Source organism: Talaromyces atroroseus, assembly GCF_001907595.1.
Source record: "Talaromyces atroroseus strain IBT 11181 chromosome Unknown scaffold_2, whole genome shotgun sequence".
Taxonomy (NCBI): domain Eukaryota; kingdom Fungi; phylum Ascomycota; class Eurotiomycetes; order Eurotiales; family Trichocomaceae; genus Talaromyces; species Talaromyces atroroseus.
This window is the reverse complement of record NW_017971434.1, coordinates 631,944-658,101: the sequence shown is the minus strand read 5'-3', so window position 1 is coordinate 658,101 and position 26,158 is coordinate 631,944. Positions and strand designations below refer to the sequence as shown.

The 26,158-nt window shown below is 47.2% G+C and overlaps 9 protein-coding genes across 9 annotated transcripts, besides 1 other annotated feature; 3 read left to right on the top strand and 6 right to left on the bottom strand.

The window, feature by feature from the left end:
- Positions 1 to 1,279: 1,279 nt before the first annotated feature.
- On the top strand, positions 1,280 to 2,954 carry UA08_02374 (hypothetical protein; the record flags this gene model as incomplete). The annotated part of the gene is made up of 2 exons (XM_020264409.1): positions 1,280 to 1,808; positions 1,861 to 2,954. 2 exons carry the CDS (start codon positions 1,280 to 1,282, stop codon positions 2,952 to 2,954), a joined length of 1,623 nt encoding a protein of 540 aa, XP_020122713.1.
- Positions 2,955 to 5,384: 2,430 nt separating this feature from the next.
- UA08_02373 (hypothetical protein) lies at positions 5,385 to 6,408 on the top strand (the record flags this gene model as incomplete). Its single annotated transcript, XM_020264408.1, has 3 exons — positions 5,385 to 5,559; positions 5,629 to 5,871; positions 5,933 to 6,408. 3 exons carry the CDS (start codon positions 5,385 to 5,387, stop codon positions 6,406 to 6,408), a joined length of 894 nt encoding a protein of 297 aa, XP_020122714.1.
- Positions 6,409 to 6,574: 166 nt separating this feature from the next.
- On the bottom strand, positions 6,575 to 8,245 carry UA08_02372 (hypothetical protein; the record flags this gene model as incomplete). The annotated part of the gene is made up of 3 exons (XM_020264407.1): positions 6,575 to 7,877; positions 7,950 to 8,032; positions 8,114 to 8,245. 3 exons carry the CDS (start codon positions 8,243 to 8,245, stop codon positions 6,575 to 6,577), a joined length of 1,518 nt encoding a protein of 505 aa, XP_020122711.1.
- A 1,888-nt stretch (positions 8,246 to 10,133) lies between these two features.
- Positions 10,134 to 10,183: a repeat region (Identified by RepeatMasker using a combination of RepBase library and repeat library created with RepeatScout).
- A 473-nt stretch (positions 10,184 to 10,656) lies between these two features.
- Positions 10,657 to 11,560, bottom strand: UA08_02371 (hypothetical protein; the record flags this gene model as incomplete). Its single annotated transcript, XM_020264406.1, has 3 exons — positions 10,657 to 10,895; positions 10,962 to 11,384; positions 11,539 to 11,560. 3 exons carry the CDS (start codon positions 11,558 to 11,560, stop codon positions 10,657 to 10,659), a joined length of 684 nt encoding a protein of 227 aa, XP_020122712.1.
- Positions 11,561 to 12,499: 939 nt separating this feature from the next.
- UA08_02370 (Pescadillo-like protein) lies at positions 12,500 to 14,649 on the top strand (the record flags this gene model as incomplete). Its single annotated transcript, XM_020264405.1, has 3 exons — positions 12,500 to 12,521; positions 12,588 to 12,686; positions 12,746 to 14,649. 3 exons carry the CDS (start codon positions 12,500 to 12,502, stop codon positions 14,647 to 14,649), a joined length of 2,025 nt encoding a protein of 674 aa, XP_020122241.1.
- A 414-nt stretch (positions 14,650 to 15,063) lies between these two features.
- Positions 15,064 to 15,753, bottom strand: UA08_02369 (hypothetical protein; the record flags this gene model as incomplete). The annotated part of the gene is made up of 1 exon (XM_020264403.1): positions 15,064 to 15,753. One exon carries the CDS (start codon positions 15,751 to 15,753, stop codon positions 15,064 to 15,066), a length of 690 nt encoding a protein of 229 aa, XP_020122240.1.
- A 455-nt stretch (positions 15,754 to 16,208) lies between these two features.
- UA08_02368 (hypothetical protein) lies at positions 16,209 to 16,871 on the bottom strand (the record flags this gene model as incomplete). The annotated part of the gene is made up of 1 exon (XM_020264402.1): positions 16,209 to 16,871. One exon carries the CDS (start codon positions 16,869 to 16,871, stop codon positions 16,209 to 16,211), a length of 663 nt encoding a protein of 220 aa, XP_020122237.1.
- A 1,000-nt stretch (positions 16,872 to 17,871) lies between these two features.
- UA08_02367 (hypothetical protein) lies at positions 17,872 to 20,821 on the bottom strand (the record flags this gene model as incomplete). Its single annotated transcript, XM_020264401.1, has 2 exons — positions 17,872 to 20,565; positions 20,633 to 20,821. 2 exons carry the CDS (start codon positions 20,819 to 20,821, stop codon positions 17,872 to 17,874), a joined length of 2,883 nt encoding a protein of 960 aa, XP_020122236.1.
- A 297-nt stretch (positions 20,822 to 21,118) lies between these two features.
- On the bottom strand, positions 21,119 to 25,222 carry UA08_02366 (hypothetical protein; the record flags this gene model as incomplete). The annotated part of the gene is made up of 3 exons (XM_020264400.1): positions 21,119 to 22,942; positions 23,048 to 24,367; positions 24,422 to 25,222. 3 exons carry the CDS (start codon positions 25,220 to 25,222, stop codon positions 21,119 to 21,121), a joined length of 3,945 nt encoding a protein of 1,314 aa, XP_020122239.1.
- Positions 25,223 to 26,158: the final 936 nt, after the last annotated feature.

Below are 26,158 nucleotides of genomic sequence, written 5' to 3'. Positions count from 1 at the left end.
GATTCTGTATTTAAGACGCCACCCCCTTGAAGAGTCCATTAGCACCCTGGATAGACTTCTTCGCTGCGGAAAAACAAAGTGCTTGCCTATCCGAATACTCTGTCGCAACCTTGCGCAAGGCAAACGCGAGTTCATTTACCTTCAATTACACGAGGCACCTGCTAACACATCTTAGTCGGCAAAATAAACGCCGTTCAGGGCGAATACTCGGCTTTTGAAACATTGCACGAGACCAGTGGCTTGATTGAGACAGCCAAAGAATTGGTGTTGCCTTTGTGGCATGCAGTATTCTAGGACATGGCTGACTTGTAGAGGACTTCTAATTCAAGTCTGCTGATGACTTGGTCCTTAATGATTCTCTCCGCACTGATCAGTTACTGTTTACGCTAGATTTCTTGTTTAATTTAGATACAGTGAACCTCCCCCTTCCACCTCCAACCAAATCTTAGTCACTAGGTTCCAGGCAAAAACTTCTACAGGAACAGGGCCATCGTAGAGGAGATTAAGAAGTTGGCAACTCAGAAAGGTTGCTCGGTTGCGCAAATTGCCCTGGCTTGGGTTGTGCAGGGTAATCATTGATTATCATCCCACGAACGACGGAAGCGTCACGGTTGGGAGTGAACTGGGCATCTCGCGACATCGGAGTTGACGGAAAATCGTGGATGCTGCCAAGCCAGTTGGAGAGAGATCCGCCCTAATCTTTTATTCGATGGTTGGTTGCTAGGGCTTGAGCCACTCACTACATTGGATCTTCACGCACTTTTCTTGTACTGCCAGATCGAAAATCGCATATTACCTGTATCAGATTCAGGGTTTAACTTACCTAGGTAGGGCATATGTGGGCCTTGACAGGCAGCACTCTGATTGGTGGACTAGCTGCGGGGTAGATGTACCTAACTTAGAGCTAGTGTATTTAGCGCATTTTGCTTGTTTAGCCACTAACTTAAATCAGCCTTATCAGTAGAGCAACTTAATTATCCATCTTAACGTTCATCGTAATTATATGCTGTGGCAATGGTTGGTAGTACTTATGGCTGCTTTGCCCATGAATCCAGCCTGGCTGGGTCTGATTTCATGCTAGCTTTGTGCAGGCTGGTTTCGTAACACGGTACGTCATGGATTCCTACATCCGTTCCAAAGATCTCAACCCCCTGTAGAAAAGCGTGACTGAACAAAAGCCAGGCTGATACCTATGGGATAATATAACACGGTCCGTCCATCTGACAGTTGCAATTTAGAACATACAGATACATAATTGGAGAACTGCACCTTACATTCAATGACTCGTCGCTCGCAACCTCTTCAGTCTCCGGCGCGCCGAGCACCTACAGAGGTCAATGCCTGGATACTGGGAAGCAGTATTGCGTCATTAGCATCGGCTGTGCACTTAATTTGTGATGCAAAAGTCCCCGCATCTCAAATTCATATCTTCGAGTCCCACAGTGTAGCTGGAGATGGCATGATCAGTACTGGGAATCCAGTAGCTGGCTATGACTATCGAGCTGGATGTATGCCGACTTTTAGTGACTCCAGCATGAGAAGGCTGCTCGCCTTGGTGCCTTCGACTACCAGCTCTAACAAGTCGCTGTTAGAGGACATAGAGCGTTTTAATGTTGAGAAAGCCTCCCAGGAATCTCCGACCACACTTGTGCTGACTCGAGGGAACTATCGGCTGGAGATATTGGAGACCAAAAAATTTGGCGTGAAGCTCAAAGATCGGATTGACTTAGTGTCGCTCATGTTAAAAACCGAGAAATGCCTAGGTCGAAAACGAATCGAGGAGCTGTTCGATAAACGCTTTTTCAACAGTACATTGTGGAATGTTTTTTCAACTGTGTATGCTATATAAGGACATCGCAGATTATTGCAATACTGATGAAGGAAACAACAGATTTAGTTTCCAGCCGTGGCACTCTGCTGCTGAATTTCGTCGATGCCTTCGAGGCTACTTGTCTGACTTTCGAAGCCTAAACACAAAGAAAATACTCGATTGCACTCGGTACAACAATTATGAGTCTATTGTTGTTCCAATCGTTCAGTTTCTTCAAAATCAAGGAGTCGATTTTCGATTCTGCCATAGAGTCACAGATATTGAAACACATTCGGCAAGTGGCGTTGAATCAGTTTCGGCAATCCATACAGTGCAGAACGGCTTGGAGGGGGTTATAAAGGTCTGTCCAACCGACCTTGTTATTGTTTCTATTGGATCTATCACATCCGGCTCGTCGAGCGGCACCAACAGATCATCACCGCCGCCAAGTTCCATGGAACCGGAAATCGCACTTGACGAGAACTGGTCATTGTGGCTAAATTTGGGGACGAAAAATCCAAAATTCGGCAACCCTTATAACTTCTGCACTCACGCACGTGGGTCTAGATTAGAGACCTTTACTGTCACACTCAAAGGTGCTGAGTTCTTTGACCGTTTCTTTCAATTGACAGATAACAGGCTGGGCTTGGGGACCCTAGTGTCTTTCAAGCGTAGCCACTGGATGATTAGCTTGTGTATACCGCATCAACCATTCTTTTCCGATCAACCAAACGATGTGCACGTGTTTTGGGGCTATAGCCTTCTTCCTAGTCATGAAGGCAACTTCGTGAAAAAGCCAATGATCCTTTGCTCGGGAGAAGAGATAATGACTGAACTGTTATGGCATCTCGATTTCCCCATGGAACCGATACTGAACAACTCCATTACAGTTCCATGCGTGATGCCTCGCATGTCAGCGTCACTGCTACCTCGAACGATTACGGACCGTCCCAGTGTAATTCCAGAGAATATGACTAATCTCGCTTTGGTTGGTCAATTTGTGGAGATAGAAGATGCGACTGCCGTAAGCATGGATTATGGTGTGCGAGGGGTTCAAGTAGCATTGAATCGACTGATGTGTATCGAAGGTCCGCCGGTAATAAGAAGGGGCCTGCATGCTGCTTTCTCACCTTTCTGGAGATAAGCGGTTCAAAATAATTTTTTTTTTCACGACGCACATGCTCTATACTGACAATATGATCGTCAAAGAATGTCAGAAGGAGTAGTTCTGCTGCCATATGGTAGTGTATTTTTTTAGTATATTAAACTTGTGATCTATATCTATAATGCAGTATAACGTGTACCTGCAGTAGCATATTTGTGCAATCAGAAATATCCGGGGAATAACTTGTTTATGCGAGAAACTGCCCCGTGAGCCCAATCCTGAATCCTTAATTGAGTAACAGGAATCTCAGGTCATCCCTGGTGAAAGCGAGCCTTCTTCATCTCCCTCCCAAACCACCTGTTGATCTCTGTTGGAGATAACTTTCCTTCCTCTCAAAGCAATCCAGAACAACCTCCCTTGTAGTACGGCAAAAATCGCATTGTCCACCATAGGCCACCAAAAGAAATTATAAGACAAAACTAAAACAGGCCACACAGAAGTCAAAATTTGCTCCAACCGAGGCCAGACCATCTGAGCCCAAGATATAAGCAGAATACCGTGTACCAGAGCCTGGCTAGCAATTCCCGCGAGGCTAAAAGTTGATGTAGAATCCGGGCTTGTCAGAAGGATTTTTTTTGAAGAAAATGTATACAAACCAAAATAGATTACTGCAGGACTGATGTAGGGCAGCAGGAAGGGTAAGTCGGTGGTAAAAGTCTCAGCGATCGTACGGCGAGAACTACCAAAAATGAGAGGAATGAGCACAAACAGCCCATATAGGCCATAGACAACTGTTAACGAGGTTCTTCGCCTGAACGATTCGGAGCTGTAGGTGGCCCTCGTTAAGATTCTACTCAAAACTAGTCCTTAGTGATAGACCCCGGAGCTGAAATGACTGAAATGATATCAAATTGTTCGCTTACTGCACAAAGGAAAATATCATCCAGACTGCCGCTATGTGAGATAGAGCCATCCATTCGCGAGATCTTTGGGCAAAGTGGTCTCCATATGATTGGGATTTCTTCGCTACATCCCTGGAATACCAAGAACAAAGATTCACCTGCTCTACTGCACTGAGGACATTGGTGGCGAGGTAGAGGAGAGGAGTATTTGTTTTTTTGCAACTCTTTCCTCCTCGAAGGTTGCAGAGCTGAGCAATGTAGGATACTAGATTTAGAGCTAGCAGAATACTAAGATATCATTAGTATGAAGATAGGATAGAGGCTTGTGAATGGATCGGTTACCTGCATAGCCAGATAGACATGGTGGGATTATACACAGTCAGTTAAAAGTTTATCTGACTGACTGAGCCAAGGAAAGGGTGAGGATTGCAAATGCATAAAATTAAATTAAATGGCGGAACTAGTTGCAAGTAGCTTAGTTAGACTAGGCCACATGTAGCAGAGATATAACGAATTTTCTTCTGTTTTCTTTTCTATCTTTCATGATCGATGTTTTATTTTCTACCGTTTTCACTCTGCTTTTTATATCATGTTAATGCTTTATTTGCTCCGAACATATGATGGATTGGTTGGGGCTAAGGGAACGGTACTGCCGGCGGCTGTATGCCAGATATAGCAGGCGGTGTGATTAAAATGTTAAACAGTCAACGAAATCGGGCTCCCACCTAACAACAGGACAACGCAAATGAATCTCAGATGTTCATGGATTGTCGATATTTTTGAGCTTATTCAAGACTATTATGTTGATCCCAAGTAGGACCTCTCCATGCGAAACTACACAATATAGACGCACCATGACTGTATTCCTGCAAACGAGAATATATTGCACTTACTACTAGAGCTGTCGCGAGTATCTGCTATTATCAATGAGGGCATTGAGGAGTCTTAACTAGACCAAGTGGCGATTAATATTCCTAGGAGCAGCTAACAGCTGCCCTGGTATCTTCGCTATGAACAATGAACCTCGCCTCGTGCACTCGTATATTCGTATGCGATGCCCCACTTCAGGAAGTGGATCCCGGCTTCGGCAACAGAGATTTATTATGGGTTCAAATGTGGCGACCGGCGTCTAACTACTTTAGGAACCACGGCCAACAAACTTTTGTTTTGTTTGTACTCTCGTGTCTTTTGACCTAGTGTAATACCGTGAACGCATTTTGGTGGCCGTTTGGCGGATGGGGGGAGATCTTTTGAATCAGTGCTAGATAGCCACTCTAACCTGTTGAAAAAAAAAACAAGACCGGTGTTCGCTGGAGTACATAGTCATACATACAGTAAGTGTGAACGACCGCTGGCCAATCACACCGAAGTTCATTGAGCCGCACTTGCAAAACTTTAAAATGAGTGGAGGGATATCCTGCCAAGCCATTCGTGAGCGAGACCCGCTCGTACTCGTATACCTCTGAATCTGGGGAATGGCTATGTGATTACTATAAATATGTATCAATATCGAAGTTCCCAGGCTGCATACCTGCAATTCAGCATTCCCTCCTTCCCACCAGCTAAAATGGCCTCTCAGGATGATTCCCAGCAGGTGACATACGCTCTCTATCGGTATACGCCGTCCATAGCAGCAGCCGCTGTTTTCGCGGGCATCTTCTTCCTTCTGGCTATACTTCACACCGTGTTACTCTTTCGATACCGTGCCAGGTTCTTCACTCCCTACATCGTCGGTCTTCTTTGTACGTCGCAAACTCTGATCATGTTTTCGGGAGCAGCTAACTAACGTTACCAATCTTACTACGAAACAGTCGAAACAGCCGGCTACATCGCTCGAATCTTCTCCCACTATGACACCGTCGCCCTCGGACCTTACATCGTTCAGACGATGCTCATCCTCGTCGCGCCTCCACTCTTCGCTGCGTCCATTTACATGACTCTCGGCCGCCTCATCCTTCATCTAGACGCCGAGTCCGAATCTCTCCTCCGCGTGAAATACATCGCCAAGATCTTCGTCGTCGGTGATGTTATCTCCTTCTTACTGCAGTGCGGAGGTATGTTTTCCATTCCTATACCAGCATTCGTTTCACATAACCCGAGCTGACAACTTCCTAGGAGGTGGATACATGGCTGCCGGCTCTCTCTCCGCAATGGAAGTCGGCGCAGACATTGTCGTCGGTGGTCTAGCCGTTCAACTTCTCTTCTTCGGCTTCTTCATCGTCGCCAGCGCGATTTTCCACTATCGCGTCAAAACGAACCCGCGGTACCTTGCGCGGAAAGAGGCCCGTGGCCGCGCCTCGTGGCAATACATGTTGTGGTGTATTTACGGGGCGTGTATTCTGATACTCATTCGCTCAGTCTACCGCGTGGTCGAGTTCGTGCAGGGAAACGACGGATATATCATGAAGAGAGAGTATTTGTTGTATATATTTGATGCATGTCTGATGGCACTGCAGGCGGTGCTTTTGCTTATTAGTTATCCCGGGAAGATCCTGAGGGGAAAAGTGCCGAGAGATGGGGATGTCCAATTGGAGTCGAGGGCGGAATCGGCAGATGGATTTTTGGGACATGGGCATGGCTCTTTGAAATGATATTTAGGCGGTGGTGTACCGCTAACTGTAGATAATAGAATGCCCTTTGTATTGGCAATAAATGTGTTACATGAGGCTTTTTTCCTGAGTCCAACTAGTAGTGGAGACCGTGTAGGAAAGGGCGTACACGCCTTGATACCGAGAAACCCCAGATGATGACACTCAATCACCGTCCAGCAACAAATGCCATTGGCCACTCCATCAAAGACGCAAGCGGTCCATATGCCAACCGCCCAATCAGCCTATGAACAGTCCGGATTTCCTGTGGGAAGGCCCTCTTCATATACCAGAGATCTTCGAACAACAGCGAGATCACATAGAAATGCGCCAGAATCACATATGAGAAACCCTCGAGAATCCCTAATTCTTGTCCCGGTTGCAGGGACAAGATAAATGCATTCGAGATGGCATGCGGCCACGATAGGACGGCAGTCTCTTCGAGATCAATCTGAAGATCGCGAGAGACGGAACAGTCATGCTGACTGGTCGTGAATTGAAATACATATAAAATGCGCATGTACATTTCCTCAAGTTTTTCGAGCGTCTTGATCTGTTCGCTCAAAAGTTCCGAGGCCTGCATGGCGGGGGATATACGAGTTTCTGGGCTTCCGGTTCCTTCCATGCATGTCCCAACGTCTTCATTCAGCATGCTTGCAAAGTTGCCTAGGAGGGATATTTGTTGAGCTGCGCCTTGCGAAAATAAAAGCAACTGCGGAGAGGCATGTTGTAGGCGGGGGAAAATGGTAGCCGGGGATGACGGCGGGTTTGGCTTCCAGTCATCGTTGGCGTAGGCATACAACAATAAGGATCTCATACTGCTGATTTTAAGCGAAAACCAGTGCTCCTGCGCTACGGTGGCTAAGCCACGGACTAGATGTAGCCAGTCGGTGTAGGGCTGTTCGAGCGAATCTTCGCTGCGGGGTGCCATGTGCGCATCGTTTAGGGCCCGGATTCGCAACGAAGCAAACGCAAAGGCCACAATAAGAACGGAGCCACAGAAAACGTATTCTACATTACTGGCTGTCATTCCTGCTAATGCGTGCCGGAAACCTTCAAGACCTCTCTGGTGATGCTCAAGGATCCGATGATAATCACGCGATAGCGCGGCGTCGATTTGATTGGAGATATTCCCATCGGTGTTGGGAACTAGTGGAGAGCCATGGGCCTTCTCCGCCTCAAATACTGCATGCGTACCGGCCAGAGCGAGGAGAAGATGCATCAGATACTCATGCTTGGCGGCCAGGGCTGGGATGACTCGCTGCCAGCTGAGTTTCCGCTCCGGATGGACAGCCATATTGCCTGACACATGAATCATGTAATATGTCAAAAGTGCCATGTCTGCCATGTTAATGCTTTCATCGTCCCGAGACACATTCTCAGATAGCTCGGGCAGGTGCAATTCTAACGGCTGCAGCAACTGCTCTACAGTCTCGCTGCCCAGACGAGCAGAGCGCGCTGAGTTTGAGGAACTTGGATTCTGCAGGTCAACAAACGATCAACTAGGTGGGTGTATCCTCTCCATTGAAACTCAAGGTACATACATTAGCTGCTGGTTTGGTGGCGGATAGCAGCAAGACTCGCCACGGAAGGAACACGCTCCACAAACTGGTCTGGCTTCATCGCACTATGAAATGTGGTCAACAGCTCAAGTTGACGAAGAATGAGAGAAAATTTGTAGAATCATTCATATCCGGTGTCGACGGACCTTGACCCGGCGTAGCTTGCAGGTGTAGCATCCCTGGCGAGATTTGTGGTGGCGGGCTCGTCGCCTTTTGGTCTCACGTGGCTGAGAAACATCTGTCATTGAGACACTTAGGGGGCTTGGAGTATTAGACATATTTCTGCTCGCAGCAAGACCGTTATGTGCCTCGATAGATAGTGGGCAGGAAGCTGGGGTGAGTTGGAGAAACGGCTGGCGATGCTTTCGGGCAGATTACATACATATATGTACAGCTTGTTCACCGCCAACCCGTGTTAGGCAGCCAATGAAATCTGAGGATTTAACAATGCCTCAAAAAGCGCGATTGTAATATCGAACACAAACACATCCTTTGCATTTTATGTAAAAGGTAGGAGGTTTTGTAATGCGTACTCACAAGCACAACAGATGTCCGATAGAGATAGCCAAATGCATCGGCTATCTACGAGCCATGAATCCGGGTGCAACTGCTGAGTACAATGGCTTACGCTATGGACTGCATTTTCAAATCCTTTATAACGATACCACGGAAAGGAAGCCTCTTCAGGCGTAATTGCAAATAAATGGCACAATCCATGGACGCAACCATAATTGTCAGACCGGCACTGTCACAGACGTGCTAGAACCTGCTTCTGCTATTATTGACGAGGCTAATAACGAGCTTCGCTGACCGAGTAACTCCTCAGTCACCCGGAAATCGCGTATCAGGAGCAATTTGCACACCAAACCATCACAGACCTCCTGTGCCGCGAAGGGTTCATCGTCACTCCGCATGCGCATTCTCTGTACGCCTGCAGAAGAAGGTGGAGGCGAAAAGATGTAGCTCATCGAGGCAAGTGCGTTCAAAGACGAGATCGCAGCGGCCCTCATGGCTCATCATCTCGGTGTCCGTGGCTTCGAGGGGCATGGTGGAGTTGCAGGCTTCTCCTTGACCGCTGGTCACAAGCTGAAGGTAGAATTAAAGGCCAAGGCTGCCCACGCCGGTGGCCTTTTTTCATAGCCGGATGGGCGACCGACGACCCGGTACACCAGCGATGAGGTTTTGGTTGGTTCCACAATCTGGCATCGTTTGGGAAGAACTATGGCCGCGCGTATCGTGCATTAAGTGCGATGGTTCATGACTAGGAGAGCTCCGGGCAGCGAGCGCCTGGAGCTGTCGGAGTATTCGGATTCGCCGGAGTCTGGGCGATTTGTAATTTAGAAGCACATCACTGTACCTATATGAATATTGGTATCCTAGGATAAAGCAAAAAGAGGACCGAGGCACATAGTCAGCATAATTATAATGGGTGAGGCTGAGTTGAGTTGGGCTCAAGATGGAAAAACACTCGACGGCGCTGTTTGTTTATCTTATCGGATTTTCATGTGACTTCGATGCCATCTAGAAAATTCACTCCCACTTGTCCCTACCTAGCCATTCTATTCGACGACATTCCGTTCATAAAATGCCCGCAACGAAGAACAACAGGGTTAGTAAACCTTCACCTCGTCAATCGTTGTCGCATTCACAATCTGGCCTTCGATTGTCCAAACATCACCGTGAAAGAGCAGGGGATGGTGAGTGAGATGGATGAAACCAGTCTTTTCAAGCAGATCGTTCCAAGGAGACTAAAATAGGCCATAAATACAATTGCAGAATATCAGGCAAAAGAACTTCCCCTAGTCGAGCGTACTAATGCTCTGAGCGTCCACGAGTTCACCACGTGCTTCATCAACCCGGCGGATTTACATGTACAGGCATCCCCGAAGCACGATGACTCCGCGCGTGACGATAGACTCCATGGCGAAATCCACATATACTCAGCAGCGACTATTCCCTCGCTAGATTTTGAGAGCTGTTTCTCGCTGATCGAAACGACTTCGTCCGCCGACTACCAGTCCTCGTCTATGGGATGGTCCCCCTCGAAAAAAAGGAAAGAAATGCGTCTACCGGATATGCGGTTCATGGTTCTACGAGGTAGACTACCAACAGAGAAAAAGCAAAGGATGAGTGATAATAGTATCGGTAGCGACACGTCCTCGCCATCAGCAAGTAACACTGCTGCCCATAATAATAATGATGATGATAATGATAATGCGCCTATCGCTGCTCCCCATTCCGAAGTACTCGGATTTTTGTCATTCATGACAACATATGAAGACGGAAAGGAAGTGTTATATTGCTATGAAATTCACATTCATCCCAAACTTCAAGGCCACGGTATCGGCCGGCAGCTCATGGGTCTATTCGAGGAAACAGCACGCCGAATAGGACTCGAAAAGACCATGCTAACAGTTTTCAAGGCTAATAGTCCCGCATTGGCGTTTTATGAGCGATTGGGTTATGGGGTGGATGAATTCTCACCTGAGCCGAGACGATTGAGGAATGGTACGGTGAAGGAGCCCGATTATTTGATTTTGTCCAAAGCAATGATACCGGGTCGATGACGATATGTATGAATTTAATAGAGATTAGACGGCCGGCATTATGATTTATTGTATTCAAATCATTTAGAGCCTTTAGATTTCATACAAGTCAGATTATGGTATCGAAAAAAGAAAACTAAATTTCAGATCTGCCTGACGTCTTTTCCCTTCATCTCTGGGTGATCATATTCCCACTCGTCTCGCAGAGCTGCAAATATAAGATCCGCAACAAGAATTGTGAGCCCTAGACTCCATACCAACGTGATAGCATAGAAGAAATTGGCATTGCCGGAGCCAGCATAGATCCATAGATGATAAAAAGCCGGTCCTAACAGAGTGGCATAGAGTAATGCAGATGCGGCGAAGAAGGTGTATCGCGTTACTATATTTGTTTCACAGAGATATTAGTAGACGTTATGCCGTTGTCAAAATATCATCAAGTACTTACGTGGTGACAGATGCCGATACAAGGGCAGAAGCGCAAAGTACAACGAAACATCGGCAATGCTAGGATAAGGCTTGAAGATGGCAAAAATTCCAATCAACGAAGTGACGACGAACAAGGGTTGTCGTCGCAATCGAATCGTCAGTCCTCCAACGTAACCCACCAAGTGCAACCAGAAAACACCGAGAAAGAACTCCCGGAAGGAATCGAATATCTCGATAAAAAAATACCACCATAAACCAACATTTGGTGCAAGATCAGGGACAAGCAAATGGAACCCGTAGGTTGCAGGTATAAAGTCCCACGAAAATCCTGTCACTAGGAAAGATGCACCTAGCAGCCCGGCAATGGTTGCAATAGCAATACCTGAGCACTTTAGCACAAAGGCAACTTCGTAAGGTCTCTCGTGTTCACTCCTGCTTTTGACTAGTCGATCATAACAGAGGAGGATTAATGGTATGAAGAGGAGCGCCGGATAAAGAGACAAGTAAGATGCCAAAGCAAGAGCCACCATAGCATTGACACTATTTCCGCTGACAGCATTTGAGATTGCATACAGAATGGACAGATTGGTAAATACCGTCGTCGATCGAGCAAGGCATGTTGCGATAACGAATGGGTTTAAGAGGTACCTTCATTGGGTGTCAGCGTTTGCAAGGATCACTTATTCCTGAAAGTCTGGAAGCAAATTACCATGCAGCGATTGATACCCCATCCCACCTAATATGCTTGCGTAATGAACTATATAGACGTCCCGTGACGGATTCGGCTGAGTCGGAAATAGTGATCAAGGCGTTCGCATTCAAGAGATCAATCGCGGTGAAAAGCACATTTGTAGCGAACGGGTATTCTCTTGGATTTGGAAGCAAGGAAAAAATGGGAAGAAGAAGAGGTGCCTAAAGATTTCCCACAGTCAGATCGATTATTCCTTCCTACACATTGCAGTATCCGGTACCTGATGGAAGACGCCGCCCTCGTATGGGGACACGTTACGGGTGTACAGAAAAAGACCTTCTTGCACTAAGTTTCATTTAAGTCAGCCTTAGAACAGACTCGAGACTGTGTAATCCCAGAGCTCACATCGTTTGAAACTGCTAATTGGAGTGGACACTTCGACCCTTGAGGTCAAAAGACCAGGCAGCGAGGGAAAAGCAATGACGAGAAAGAGCCGCACCGCAACAGCTGCAGCGAAGACAGCTGCTTTCCTCCGGTCGACAGGCATTTGCAAGGACGAGCGCAGGAAAAATGAACAGACAAAAGTAAGATACTGAATGCAGATGTCTGGTTTCAGGCGCTAGCAAGCTGAAGTCATTATATTATTCAAGTGTGCATGTTCACTGGTGTTGCTTTTGTTGTTCGCTGTGGCTGTTCCGTCCTCCTCCTTTCCCGCAGCCCTCGGCGCACGGACCATCTCCGCCGTCCCGCCGATTGGAGAAAAAAAAGATTTCGATGGACTTTTTTTTTTTTTCCGGCTTCCTGTCTAACCTTTGCTTGTGCTCAGCAACAGCCGTCTTGGAAATCGCTTTGCGCATTCATACACCATGGCGAAAATTAAGAAGAAGGGTTAGTCTACAGCTGAATTGAATATGCTCAATAAATTGAAGGCTGCAAGACTAACGGTTGCTTTAGGAACCTCCGGCCAGGCCAAAAACTATATCACGCGTACTCAGGCCGTGCGAAAACTGCAGATATCTCTGCCAGATTTTCGACGACTTTGTATCTTTAAAGGTGAATATATCTTTCATTTATTCCGAAATCTATCACCCTGTTAACCTTCAATCTGTTAGGAATCTACCCTCGTGAACCGCGGAGCAAGAAGAAGGCAGCCAAGAATTCCACTCCCAACACCACGTTTTACTACACAAAAGATATCCAGTACCTCCTCCATGAGCCATTGCTTCGAAAATTCCGCGAGCAAAAGGCGCTGTCAAAGAAGATCGCTCGTTCCCTCGGCCGTGGTGAAGTAGGAGATGCCGCGCGACTCGAGAAAAACCTTGCTCCCAAACTCAGCCTAGACCACATCATCAAAGAACGATACCCGACTTTTGTCGACGCCTTGAGGGATCTCGATGATTGTCTTTCATTGCTGTTCCTCTTTGCAAGCTTGCCGTCAACCACATCAGTTCCCCCCAAGACGATTGCTCGATGCCAACGGCTCTGCCACGAGTTCCAGCATTACCTGATCACCACGCATTCGCTTCGCAAGTCTTTCTTGTCAATCAAGGGCATATACTACCAAGCGACGATTCAGGGCCAAGATATTCTTTGGCTTGTTCCGTATCGCTTCGTCCAAAAGGTAAACGGCGACGTCGACTATCGTATTATGGCTACCTTTGTCGAGTTCTACACTACTCTTCTTGGCTTCGTCAACTATCGTCTGTATACCTCCATTGGCTTGGTCTACCCCCCGAGGTTCGATTCTGCTAGTGACGAGCGAGGTGCTGAATTGGCCGCGTTCAAACTCGAAAGCAAGAACGTGGGTCAGCTAAAGGCTCTTGAGCAGCCTACAACAAATGGAAGTCAGCCTAGCAACGAGGTCTCAAAGGAGATCCAAGAGAAGGTTGATGAAGTCGTTAAGTCTGCTGGTTTGGATCAGGGTACGGACAACCAGGTTGCCGAGGATCAAACGACCAACGAATATGCTATCGACAAGTTTGAGCCTGCTGCCCCTGAAGCAGACATGTTGCCTCAACCCGATGGAAGCGAAAGTGAGGCTGGAAGCCTGTTTTCTTCATTCACCTTCTTCATCTCACGAGAGGCTCCTAAGGCGCCGTTGGAGTTCCTTCTACGATCCTTCGGTTGCAAGCGCATCGCGTGGGATGAAGTCGCGGGCGAAGGTGCTTTCACCAACGACGAAAACGATCCGCGTATCACTCATCAGATTGTTGATCGCCCACCTCTTCCGGAATCAGCGCTCCCGGCAGTCCCCGAGAACACAAGTGGTGATTCAGGACGACTCCGACGCGGTGGTCGCATTCCGGGTCGCACATATGTCCAACCACAATGGGTATGGGACTGCGTCAACGAAGGAAAGCTTCTACGACCAGATATCTACGCGCCTGGCGCAACCCTTCCGCCGCATTTGAGCCCGTGGGTCAAGGCCACCAGAGGAGGCTATGATCCTCGGGCAAGCTTGGCCGACCAAGAAGAGGAGGGTGAAGCCGAACGTGCGGAAGAAGTTGAGGACAGTGAATCTGAAGATGACGCTGAAGATGCGAAGAATACTGGCGAAGATGAAGATGTTGAGGTAGATGAAGACGAAGAAAGTGAAATGGAGGATGACCATGGAATGGACGTGGACGGTTCCGAGGAGAGTGACAGTAACGAGGAAGAGAACGATGATTTCGACGGCTTCGATGACGCTGCAGAGGTAGCTTCAGAGTCTGAAGACGAGGACGAGACATTACGGTCTCAGCACCAGAAGGAACTTGAAGCCGAAGCTGCGGGTCTTCCATTCAGCGGATCGGCTAACGGCTCATCTGCAAAGAAGTCGTCTTCGAAGAACAAGAAATATCAAGCTCAAAAGCGAAAAGAAGAAGAGGAGTTGGAAAGACAGAAGATGATGATGAGTCGGAAGAAACGGAAGTTGTTGGATAAGATGCTCTATTCGAACAAGAAGAAGGATGAAGAGGCGCAGAAGCTTCGCAGCAAGCGGAGAAAGATTGAGAATGCTGCAAAATCGAAAGTTTAAAAGCTATTGGATACTGTATATTGTTTGAACTGCTTTCAATGATTGGCAGGTGGCGTTTGGCTGGTGCTGCACTTATGGTATAGTCGATCTATTATTTTACAGCAAGATAATGCATCCACGAATGAGTCTTGAATGTTTTCTTGATATGGGGCATTTTGATATCGCTCTTAATTAAAAGTCAAGCCGTCTGTGGACAGATTTAGTAGATACCTAGGCATACGCCAGGCATTCGTGAATTGTAGTAATAAACACTTGGGATACTGCAAACATCAAAGCGGGGTGATATCGGTAGAAGAGGCAATATATGTACATGATATAGGAATTGCTGCAAGGTGCTGACAATACGACGGAAAATAAAATAAATGGTAGGAGTTGTTTCATGGGCGCAACATACGATGGAGCCGAGTAGTTCGACTAAGGCTTCTTCTCCGAACCACCAGACGCCTGATCTGATGGCTGGGAATCAGCATCATTATCATCCTGTGCCGACGACAATGGCAAGAAGAATCGTGTCAGCACGCCGCCCAGAAAACGCTGATCTACCCACTTGATAAATGAATAGAAGAACCAGCCCCATCCCCACAAGAGGAATCCTGAACAGCCAGTTACTAACAGCACTGGACCTAGGATCAATAACGATAACAAAGCCCAGAGCAGAATCGCAACAGCTGCAAAGATGAACACGCCAGCCATGAATACCAACAGAGGCACACCACAACAAAGTAATTGACAAATTATGAAAGTCGTTGCCATTGGGCGCGACATTGCTGATTGATAGATGGCTTCTTGACGTTGTTGTGGCAGATAACGAGAAATGAAACCCTTGGTATTGGACTCGAATTTGTCCATTAGCCATTGGACTATGAAAGAGGCAGACGGCAAGGATACTTGAGGCATTTCTTCCGCCTGTTTGTTTTTGTCGCTGTCATTGTCTGGAAATTCGCCGGGAACAGAAATGCCCGCTAGGTCTTGGGTTGTTCTGTCGGTCTGCTTTTTGGTCTTTTTGGCAGTCGACGAGACATTGTCTTTTTTGGTAGAGTCAATTGTCTTGTCGATATTGCCTGTGGCGCCACCAACGCCTTTTGTGACTGTATTAAGCGACATTGTATGGCAAACAAGATGTAAGGACAAGTTCGATTAGTATCATTCAGAGCTTAGGGGCAATGAATTCATAGATGTCTGTCAGAATCAAAAGTTAATTAGGATTATATTCTTTTTGTTCTCCTCAATATTTTAAACAGGAGGTCGTCAAGTGAATAGAAAATAGTCGAAAATCCTGTTTTGGAGTTTGCCGCAAGAAGATTCAGATGACCGTTGTGGCTGATGACGTAGGGCCGCGATAAGCTATCTAAAAACCTAATCGATAAGCAGATAAGATGAGCAGATAGATCTAATAATCTATATATAACTTAGTCGATTTCCCGTATCAAAAATTTCGTGTTAATTAAAATTAACAGCTTAGGTATCATATACATCAGTCTTTATCTCCTTTTAAAACGCTTTTCTCTAGACCTCACCACCATCGCTTCGATATAGCTTCGATCAAAAGACATCCCCTCTCATAGATTATTATAAGTCTGAGCACAAGGTCCAGCAATGTTTCCCGTACTCCGAGAAGCAGGATTTGTATCATTCGCGTACGACAAGCCATTGAAAGTCCCCGCCGGACAAACATGGCTTACCTGCTGCCCAGATGCAGCACCTGCGATAGATCCATTGGTGACCTGTGATACCACACATCCTTCGTAGCTGTACCAGTATGCCTGCACGCAGTTAGGCACCTCGAAGAAGCAGGCGTTACAGCAGGCCTCGGCCGAAGCACCCTGGGGTGTGCTTGCGACGTTGAAAATCGAGTTTTCAGTGGCGAAGTTATCCGGAAGCGAAGAGTCACCGTATGGCAGGGTAGGTATAAGCGATGGGAAAGGTGTGGCGCATGGATAGAAAGTTTTGGTAGTTGTAGGTGTTTGGGCAGTAGTGAGTTCGGTGACGGTGCTGGTTACTGTTACGACAGTGGGAATAGAAGAGGAGGTCGCTCTTTCCTCATTTACAGCCACAGCTGAAGAACTCGATGATGGAGGGTTACCCCGTAAAAATGTGAACACTGTGCTGACTGAGCCGGTTGTAACAGTGGAAGTTGTCGTCACAGATACAGTCGAGGTGCTAACTCCTCCTGGAGCAGCCAGTGCGGCACCTGCCAAGGCAAGAATGGTACTGAACTTCATTGCCGTCTTTTGAAATCGGCTTTGATATGTCTTATGGTGGGAGGCACACCTGATCGGCTTGGTGCTGCAGGTCAATTACCTAGGTACTCTGATGAATGGAGAAAGAAATAGAGGTTGTATCTGGATATTCTTCGGGCGGCTTTCAAGGCTATATGTCTGTCACGGCGACTACAAAAGCCTCTTTATTTGATCATGGGTTTCTAATATTAGGCACCTAGATATCCGAAGATCCCCCAAATTCAAAAATAACTATAAGACATGTTTCACACGTCATTATGCTCACGAATATCCGTGGGCAACCGAGGCACATACATATCATATATCTCTTTTTGGGGGGGGGGGGAAAGCACAGCCTGTCTCGGATTGTGCGCAACTCATTTGCTGGCGTTACGTCGCTCTCCGCATGGTATGGACGATCTTTGCAGATCCCCCGTCTTAGTAAGCTGAGACAAACAAACCAGTCACTGGCCAATCACCGATACTCTGGTTGTGCCATTCCAGTGCAATTGCCATGGCAGGCTTGGTCTTAAATATTCAGCCGATGATATACCCTCCGCATCGATGCGGTAAAAATATTAATGATCGCCTAAGGCTGCCAACTAGTACGTACTGGTATTAGCCTCGGAGGCCCTGGAAAATAAGCTATCCGCCCCGTTCGTTTAGCCGCTTTTTTCTGACGTTCTCATTGGTTTTCGCTCTGTTCTCCCCCATTTAGGTCAGCCACCCCCATTACTCACAAGCGGCTTGTGCATCTCGTCAGGTACGTACTTGGTATTGACTAACGCTGTATGAAGTACCTTGGTACGTGTTGCACTTATTGCAGAGGCATCTAACCTCTATCTTAAGGAAATACAGATCACTCTATGCACGATGGTTTTATGATGCGTAACGTGCGTGATATATATATTTGCCTACCTAGGTATGTCATCCATGGATGCATTAGTCTTAGAATACCGAATACCTATGTTGACTTGTCAATATCTAGGTGCTTCCCCAAACCCTAGCTAATAAACACCTGCACTCGCACTTCGTTGCTCCACCCAGCATCTAATCCTAATTCCTTCCATGCCTGTAGAACATTCACCGCCAGAACATTGTCTCCGTCCTTCCAGACCGTATGCCGTGGCACCGCAATACCCGAGATCAGAACCATGACATGCTTGTCGACATCTCTGCTATCCAGCTTCGAATGAAAGATCCCCAGTATGCCAAGAGCCTTGAGATTCACATCGAACTTTAGTCGCCCGCTTTCCACGACCGATACATCCGAGCTGACCACTGCAGCAATACCGGTCATCTTGCCCAAAAGTCCCAGCACAGCAACATGTGTCAGCAAAGACTCTATTGAGGGTGACGTTGAAGAGCAGCCACGACTGCCTTCAAGCGTGAATGCGCGAAGGGGGTAGGCGGTCAAAATATCCCAGCCTTTTGGTTGAAGGGAAATAGACACTAGTGAACGTGCACCGCTGGGTTTCATGATCTCGCTGATAATCCCTGTCCTGTGAGACCGAATGATATAGTGGGCACTGCTACTGTTTCTGCCACGGAACGCGTCGGAGGAATGAGTAGTACTAGTAGTTGTTGTATCAATGCCAGGGAATGCTGTAAGTGGAACAATGGATGAGATATCTGCCGGGCTGATGTTAAAGAGACCGAGAATACCACTCCCTGTGTGAGCCCAACCGCTGTATGTCCCAACACGGAGGAGGTTTCCTTCGTTGTAGTTATGGTAAACATCTAGTGTGCGACCCATAACACTTGGACGAAGAATTATAGCATTTTCTCGAGTTGTGGGCGCCGTAATCTGATTTATCAAATCAATATCATGTTCCCCGGGCTTGTCCGTTATGTAAATTGGTCCGCCAGAGACACACCTCGCGGCGGCGTGAAACGCAGCATATGGGTGGCTTGTCTGAAACATGTCCCAATCCGGGATAACATTCAGATGAGCTGTCAGAAGGGAATTATGAGCATTGCAGAAAACATGCCAGGGATGTGAATCTGCAACGTCGGGAAAGTAATCATCCGAGTTACGAAGGAGAATGCTTGGTTTGTTGGTTGGTATCTGCGAATGGAAAATGTGCTGCGGTGTCATCGACATGCAAGAAATGGAGCGAGTGCTGAAATATCTCAAGCTAGCGATCGTCCATGCGTCTTGATATGACGAGATAAACCTTCTTCGGTCCTCTGCGCTATCCAGTAGATCAAGAAAGAACTGAGCATCTGTCTTTACAGCATCAATTCCGGATGATGTGAGAAACGAGTAGAAATCATCATAAAAACGATTGATATCGTCAGGATCAATGGCCAACATTGGACCACCGGCAACGGAATCTTTCCTCGTAACCTTCTTCGTTTTATAGGATTTTGCCAAATCCCCATCAGGGGATATACCGCCCCAGTAACCCATGAGTGCATGCCAGACTGCGATATGTTCGATATTAGGGTATCGTTGTCTTATAGTAGCAGCTGTGTGTGCTAGCCCTTCGGGGAAGCCTTTCTCATTGGCTTGAAATCTCTTCCAGCCACGATTCCATTGCTTCTCACTGTCGTTATCAAGTGATTGCCAATTGTCATCAATGATCAAGTTCACAATATTGATCCCATGTCTTTTCAGAGAATCAAGAGCCTCAAGGATTTTCTCTTCCGTCAGGTCCTGGCCCAGTGAGTTCCAAGTACAGTACGAAAGACCCTCATACCAATCAGCAAGCCACTGTGCACGTGCATCGTTCTCTACAATGACCAAGTCGTCGGGAACCGGAGATTCAGGCTCTTGCGGCAAGTCGGATACGACAGGCAAAGTTACTGCAGTAACCGAGTCTCTCACAACTTTTCGAGCCTCGTACACCAGAGAAGATACGCAAACCTCAAAACTTTCACCAACGGAGGCAAGTATCTGAAAGTTAGCATCGTCGGTGCCATCATTTTTAACATCTACCACAATTTCACCGTTTTCTCCAGAACCCAAGACCGTCAGAACATTATTAACTCCTGATACAGCCAGAAGCACAAAGTTTAGACCATCAGACCTTAGGAAAGAGCAAAGAATAGCATCTTCCGTCAGTCTGAAATCCTTCTCTCCGTGTCTTGGAGCAAGCCAGGGACTCCACAGTCGCACCAATGAAAAGTAACGGAGATATGACTTTGGAGACCCTAGTGGGAACTTCGCCTTTCCCGACGTCTCAACCTCTGCAGGTGGTACGCTTCCTGCTATACTCCATAATATGGCCCCTGGTGCTTCACTTTTTCTTGCCTGAACATCTAGTTTACTGGATAAGTCTTCAATATACTCCCCAATCTCGTCCCGCGGAGAGCTCCCGAGGCCTGGTTGTGGTGGAGCGCTTATATTAGACACGACGGAACGACCTTTCTCTCCAAATATCACTTCCCCATCCTTCACGTATCTTCTCTGGTTTGCCCATTGCCAATCCGTATCGGGGCTCGTTCTATAGCGGACAGTGAAGTTGCCTCTTCCCGAGGAGGAAGGTAGTTCCAGCTCTGAGGAGAATGTGTAATGGTAGTATCTTTGTGTGACATCGTCGTCACCGATGATTGTAGGATTTAGCGAAGCATTGCATTTTGTCAATGGCAAAGATGTCCACAACTCGGTATCCGGAATATTGTGCCAAATCTCGACGTTCCAATCCTGTTCTGGGAAAGACTTGCTAGATGAGAGGATGACAGTAAACCGAATCTAGTAATTCAATGGAGTCGCAATTGTCAGTCATGTACTCGGACGTCAACAACTCGTACGTGCGTACCTTGTCATCTTCGGCTGAGTCCGACTTTTGCAATCTCTTCACACTCGTTACTTCGCCCAAGGAAGGGTAGCACGTTATACGCGCAAAGAGAGACATCTGCGCTGGCCTGACGAACTTCAGCGCCTGTGAGACTTGTTTACCCGGTGACGACGGACGCGACACATCGACGATATCGGACGAGACAGACATGATGTTTTCTTTGGGCCAGAACACTTCAGACGTAGGAATAATTGAAGACAGAGGAATAACGATATATTTAATTATGCAATGAACAACATTGTGAGAATACGAGCGGTTGCCTCTCCGCCACAAGGTTGGAATGCAGCTTGGGTGGAGCTGTGATCCCTCGGGCCTTGCGGGCTGTGTTCCCATTGGCCGAAGCTTTTGCTATCGCTCTTATCGATAACGAATTACATAGATCCACGAATTCCCCGTCGACAACAGACAACTTCCCAGTTTCTAGCTGCTTTTCTATATATAAATTGTCTAGCCCAAAATAATCCGCTCAAGCGCTCGTCTCTCACCGCTCTCTTGGACTAGCGACCTGAACACGCCCCCTTCAATATGCATTAGATCCCTCGGTGATCCAAATTCCACTGCACGTCCTGCATCCATGACCAATATCCGATCGAAATCAGCAATCGTGCTGAGTCGATGCGCTATTACAAGGAGAGTCGTGGCGTTGCGGCCAAATTCCGACCGAATTGAACGCTGAATGAGCGCGTCAGTTTCCATATCTACGGCTGATGTCGCTTCGTCGAGAACCATGATCTTCGGGCGTGAGACGATGGCTCGCGCAAGGCAAAGTAGCTGACGCTGACCCTGAGACAGATTGAGACCTCCTTCTGCCACAGCAGAATCTAGAGATGTCAACATGGTGTTCTTGTCCTTTGCAAGGTTGGGCCCTGAGGTTATTTCAGGATTGCTTTCTGGGGCCAACATTCCGGCTGTCTGAGGGTCATCTGTATGGGATTCGGTAGGTCTAGTCACTAAATGTGTTCTTTCCAATGCATCGTATAGTTCGGAATCTGAATATTCTGCGAAAGGGTCCAGATTCGATCGGAGCGATCCTGAGAAGAGCACCGGATCCTGAGGTATGATTGCCATTCGACTGCGAAGATCAGACAGCTTCATTTTTGATATGTCGATTCCATCGATAACAATACGACCTTGTCGAGCTTCTAGGAACCTAAAAAGGGCTAACGTAAGGGATGACTTTCCCGCACCGGTGCGTCCGACTATGCCGACCCTCTGGTTCGGTTGCACTTCAAATGTCAACCCGTTCAAAACGGGTGGAAGATCTGGAGCATACCCCACGACAAGACTTTCTACTTCAATCTTGCCTTCTGACGGCCATGAAGCAGGCACATCTTCGCCACCTTGGTCTTCAGTCTCAAGCTCCGTATATTCAATAATGCGCTCAGCAGCGTTCATTTCAAGCTCCAGATCCGCATATTGGTGAAGACAGAATTCAATGGCATCGCTGCACTGCAGAATGAAACTCAGTGCAAACCCTGCAAGGGAAGCTGTCATACCTGGCATGGAAACTATCAACACTGCGCTAAACATGGTGAATACAGCCCCCGTTAGGTTCATTCGAAATGTGAGCCAACGTTGGAAGAGCCAGAGATGCCATGTCGCCTGCGCATGTTGATCAATTAGACGATACATACGATGAATATAGGAGTCGGATTTAGAAAATGCCCGGATAGTCCCAAGGCCTGCAAGAACAGTTCCGAACTGCTCCAGTATGGGACTCATAGCGTTGCTGTCCAGACGCTTAATCTCCCGGCCACCAGCGAGGTACCAGTTGGAAAAGTAGAGACATACGACAAATAAAACCGCGGCGAAAAGTAACAGCCATGGAGTGACGAGTGCACTAGCGATTAAAACACCACAAAATTCGGGTATATGGTTCGCTATGAAGCTGATATCGTAGCCAATCTGCGAGTCGAGTTGGTGGAAATCGCTAGTAAACCGATTTAGGATTCTTCCCACTGGTATGGTGTCAATTTTTCTTAACGGTGCGCGAAGAACGACGAAAATCATTCTCTCAAATAGGCTCCGTGATACGCGTAGAGCTGTGAACATAATACAGAAGTATCTCAGGGATCCGAGGAACGTGGCGGCGACAGAGAGACCTAGGTAGATCCCGAGATAGAACGTGAGATCTGTATTCTGTACCGAAGGTTCGACTCCAACCCTTTCCATGCGAAACATGGTAGATTGTACTGCATTTTGATGGGCCTTGAAAGTGTCACGACTTGCTGAAATTTCGCTCTCGCCAGTCCAGATACTAACCCACCAAGACTAAAATCACGGTCAGCATCGATTCCAGCATGAGGCCGTGATTTTGCTTTCGCAGACTTCGAGATCCAAGACAAAAAAGAAAGGATGTATAAACATCAAACTTACCCTGCCAATGAGGAGTGAAACATAAACAACAGCCATCAAAACTCCCAAAAACCAAAACATCAAGCTATCCCCGCTCGTAAAGTACTTTGCGTACACTGCCATTTTTATAGAACCTGTCTCGCGGCCTTCATCTTCCATAAATTTCTTGGGTGGCATTCTTTCTTCATTCTCAGTGGTATCGACGTTTGCGATGTTCGGGGTTTTTGTAGGTGATATATCTCGAGTAGTGCGAGTGCCACTTGAATCGGGATAACTATCCTTATTCGCAGTCCAGCAAACCTCAGCAGCCTCATCCTTATCATATTGAGATAAAACAGACAAGAAGGTGGAATCACTCCGCAACTCCTCCACAGTGCCGCTACGAGCAGTCCCGTCTTCCAGAAGAACACATAGATCTGCATGTCGCACGCACAATGCAACATGATGCGTTACCAATATACGGGTGCGATTCTGACATAGTTCTCCAATGAGTGCGTTCTCATAAAGATGACGGCCAGTATGAGCGTCTACTGCACTGAAGATATCATCTAGCACCAAGATGGACGCCCGTGAATAGAGTGCTCTGGCGAATGAAACACGCCATTTCTGACCGCCGCTCAAATTAATACCATTCGTACCGATGTCAGTCAAATCGCCATCAGTTAGCATGTCCAAGTCCTTCTTCAATGCACATGCAAAAACAACTTTATCATATCGACTACTGTCGAATGGGAGCCCAAAGATAATGTTATCCCTTATGCTAGCATTCTCTATCCATGGCTTCTGAGCAACAAATGCGATTGCTGAATCAATGAGCCAATTCTCATTATATGATTGGTCATTGTATAGTCCTTCGCTGGGTGGAAGTTGTGGGACTTTGACAACGCCATTCAAGATGTCAGCTTCTCCTAGGATTGCCGCTAGTAGAAGGCTCTTGCCAGAGCCTGTTTTCCCGGAGACCACTGTTAGCCCTCTATCCGGTATCTCGAACGTCAGATTTTGAAGGACAAATCGTTCTTCAATTGGAATGTCCTGGTCGTCGTCGACAGGCCGTGCAACGGACGCGTGGTCAAAGACCACTCGGTCAAACGGAACTGTTACTTGCCCCTTCTCTGGAGCCATCAGATGTCTGTCAATACGGGTCATGCTGACAGAAGCCTGAATAAAATCAGACACAAGTTCCGGAATTACAGCGAAAGACACTTCCAGAGACCCGAAGATGGATATCGCCGTGAAAGCGACGGAGGCAGAAAGGTTTCCATTTTTGATGGAGTAGACAGCAAGCGAAACAGCAGAGAGCATGATGGGACCGAGCAACCATATTGTTAAGAGGCCAATGTCCTATAGAAGCGCTTTACGCTGGGCGGTGAGTTCCATGTCTCTGGCTTCTAGCACCCTCTTCTGCCATGGTGCTTCCAAGGCGGAGAATTTGATTTGCCGAATGCCCTGCAAGACTTCATTTAAAACAGCAACCTTCCGGTCTCGATTCTTCATGAGCACTGATTGGGCTTTGGAATATTTTTTGGCCGTGTAGATGTTGACCGGCAGTACAATGATTGAAATTGAAAGACCAGCTAAGGTTGGTTGCCAACCGAGTAGCCTCACAAGAAAGACACAGGCAATTGTGAGTTCAAGCAAAGCAGAGGGTAGAAGATGGTTATATTGAGCCGCATCTGAGACACATTCGGCATCAACAGCGACTAGATTGATGATGCTCTGTTGACTTTTCCCTAAGGAATCGTCGTCGTCGTCATCATCGTCACTATCTTCTGAGTCTTCAGTGACGCTGGATTCCCCATCACTAGAATCATCTGTCCTATCTATAGTCCTGACATCCTTACGACGCATTGACTTAGCAAAGATAGTTGCGGCCAGCTGTTCTTTGATTGGAATGCCCAGTTTTGTGTAAACCGTCCACCAAAGCCAACTGTCAGCTGTAGAGGAAAGCACAATGACTACACCTAGACTCAAAGCCCAGGCCCATGTCTCCCATCTGACTTTATGGTCTGGTTCGTGATCTTCAAGCGATTTCAAAATGCCGTAGAGAATAGCTTGAGGCGCAAAGTGCATCACAGAAGTTGCAATTACAAGTATATATTGCCATACCAATGCCTGCCAATATGTTGACAAGATTGCCTGCCAAAGCGGGCGGTTTCCCTTGTTGCGCTCGAGAGCAGCGCGTAAGTTAATCGACATGGTTGCACCGTCTACTAGATGTAGGTCATCAATCTCCAGTCCTCGCTTGCGGACAGCGTAACCAAGTACTCTATCTGCCCATGTGAAAGAAATGCGATGGAGCAACGAAACAGTATATTGGCGATCTACCGATTTCCCATCTCGGGTGATATCAGGTCGGCGTGGAATCGCGATATACACGATTGCAAGGAATAATGTGGTCACTAACAAAACTATGAAGAAGCCGGTATAAATTGACTGCAAGTCATGGCCATATATTTGTCCGGTTCTCTGCCAAATGAAATATTGTGCCAAAGGAGCTGTGAAGGCCAGAAAATTAGCTACACAGCCATAAATGCCGATGTGGTATCTGTTCACTGGTAGCGGCTCTACCAGCAAAGCGGCTGCATGAAAGGCGAGGCAAATCTGAAATCGCTAGCTCATATCGAAACGCCTTTGAAAGATTGCACTCACCCAAGTAGCGACTTGGGCCCAAATTTCAAGGCAGATACCTCCATGCTGGGGTTCAGAGACATGGATAACAGCAAGGCTTAGGGAACAGCCCAGCCCGACAGCCGTCAAAAGCACAGCCAAGAACTTCTGTACACGTATTGTGCATGCTTTGATGGACTCTTCGGACGCAGTCCCATCGTCGTCTTCATAGACATATTTGGATCGCAATAATGGCACTCGCCTTGCGAACAGAAATATCGATTGGATGGCTGGAATCGTTAATAGAGCCACAGCGCTTAGCGCTACTAGTCCAGCTACCAGAGACTGGGTGACCTCGGTCGTCATCTTCAGTAGGTACCGAAGTGCTTTCCACACAACTGTCGACTCTTCCTGTTATCTGCCTTGGTTGGTAGAGCTAAGAGAACACCGGAGATGTTGGGATCTTGCCTGGTAGTACTAGCAGTAGGAAGAAGGTAGAAAAATAGCAGTTTCTAATATGAAGAA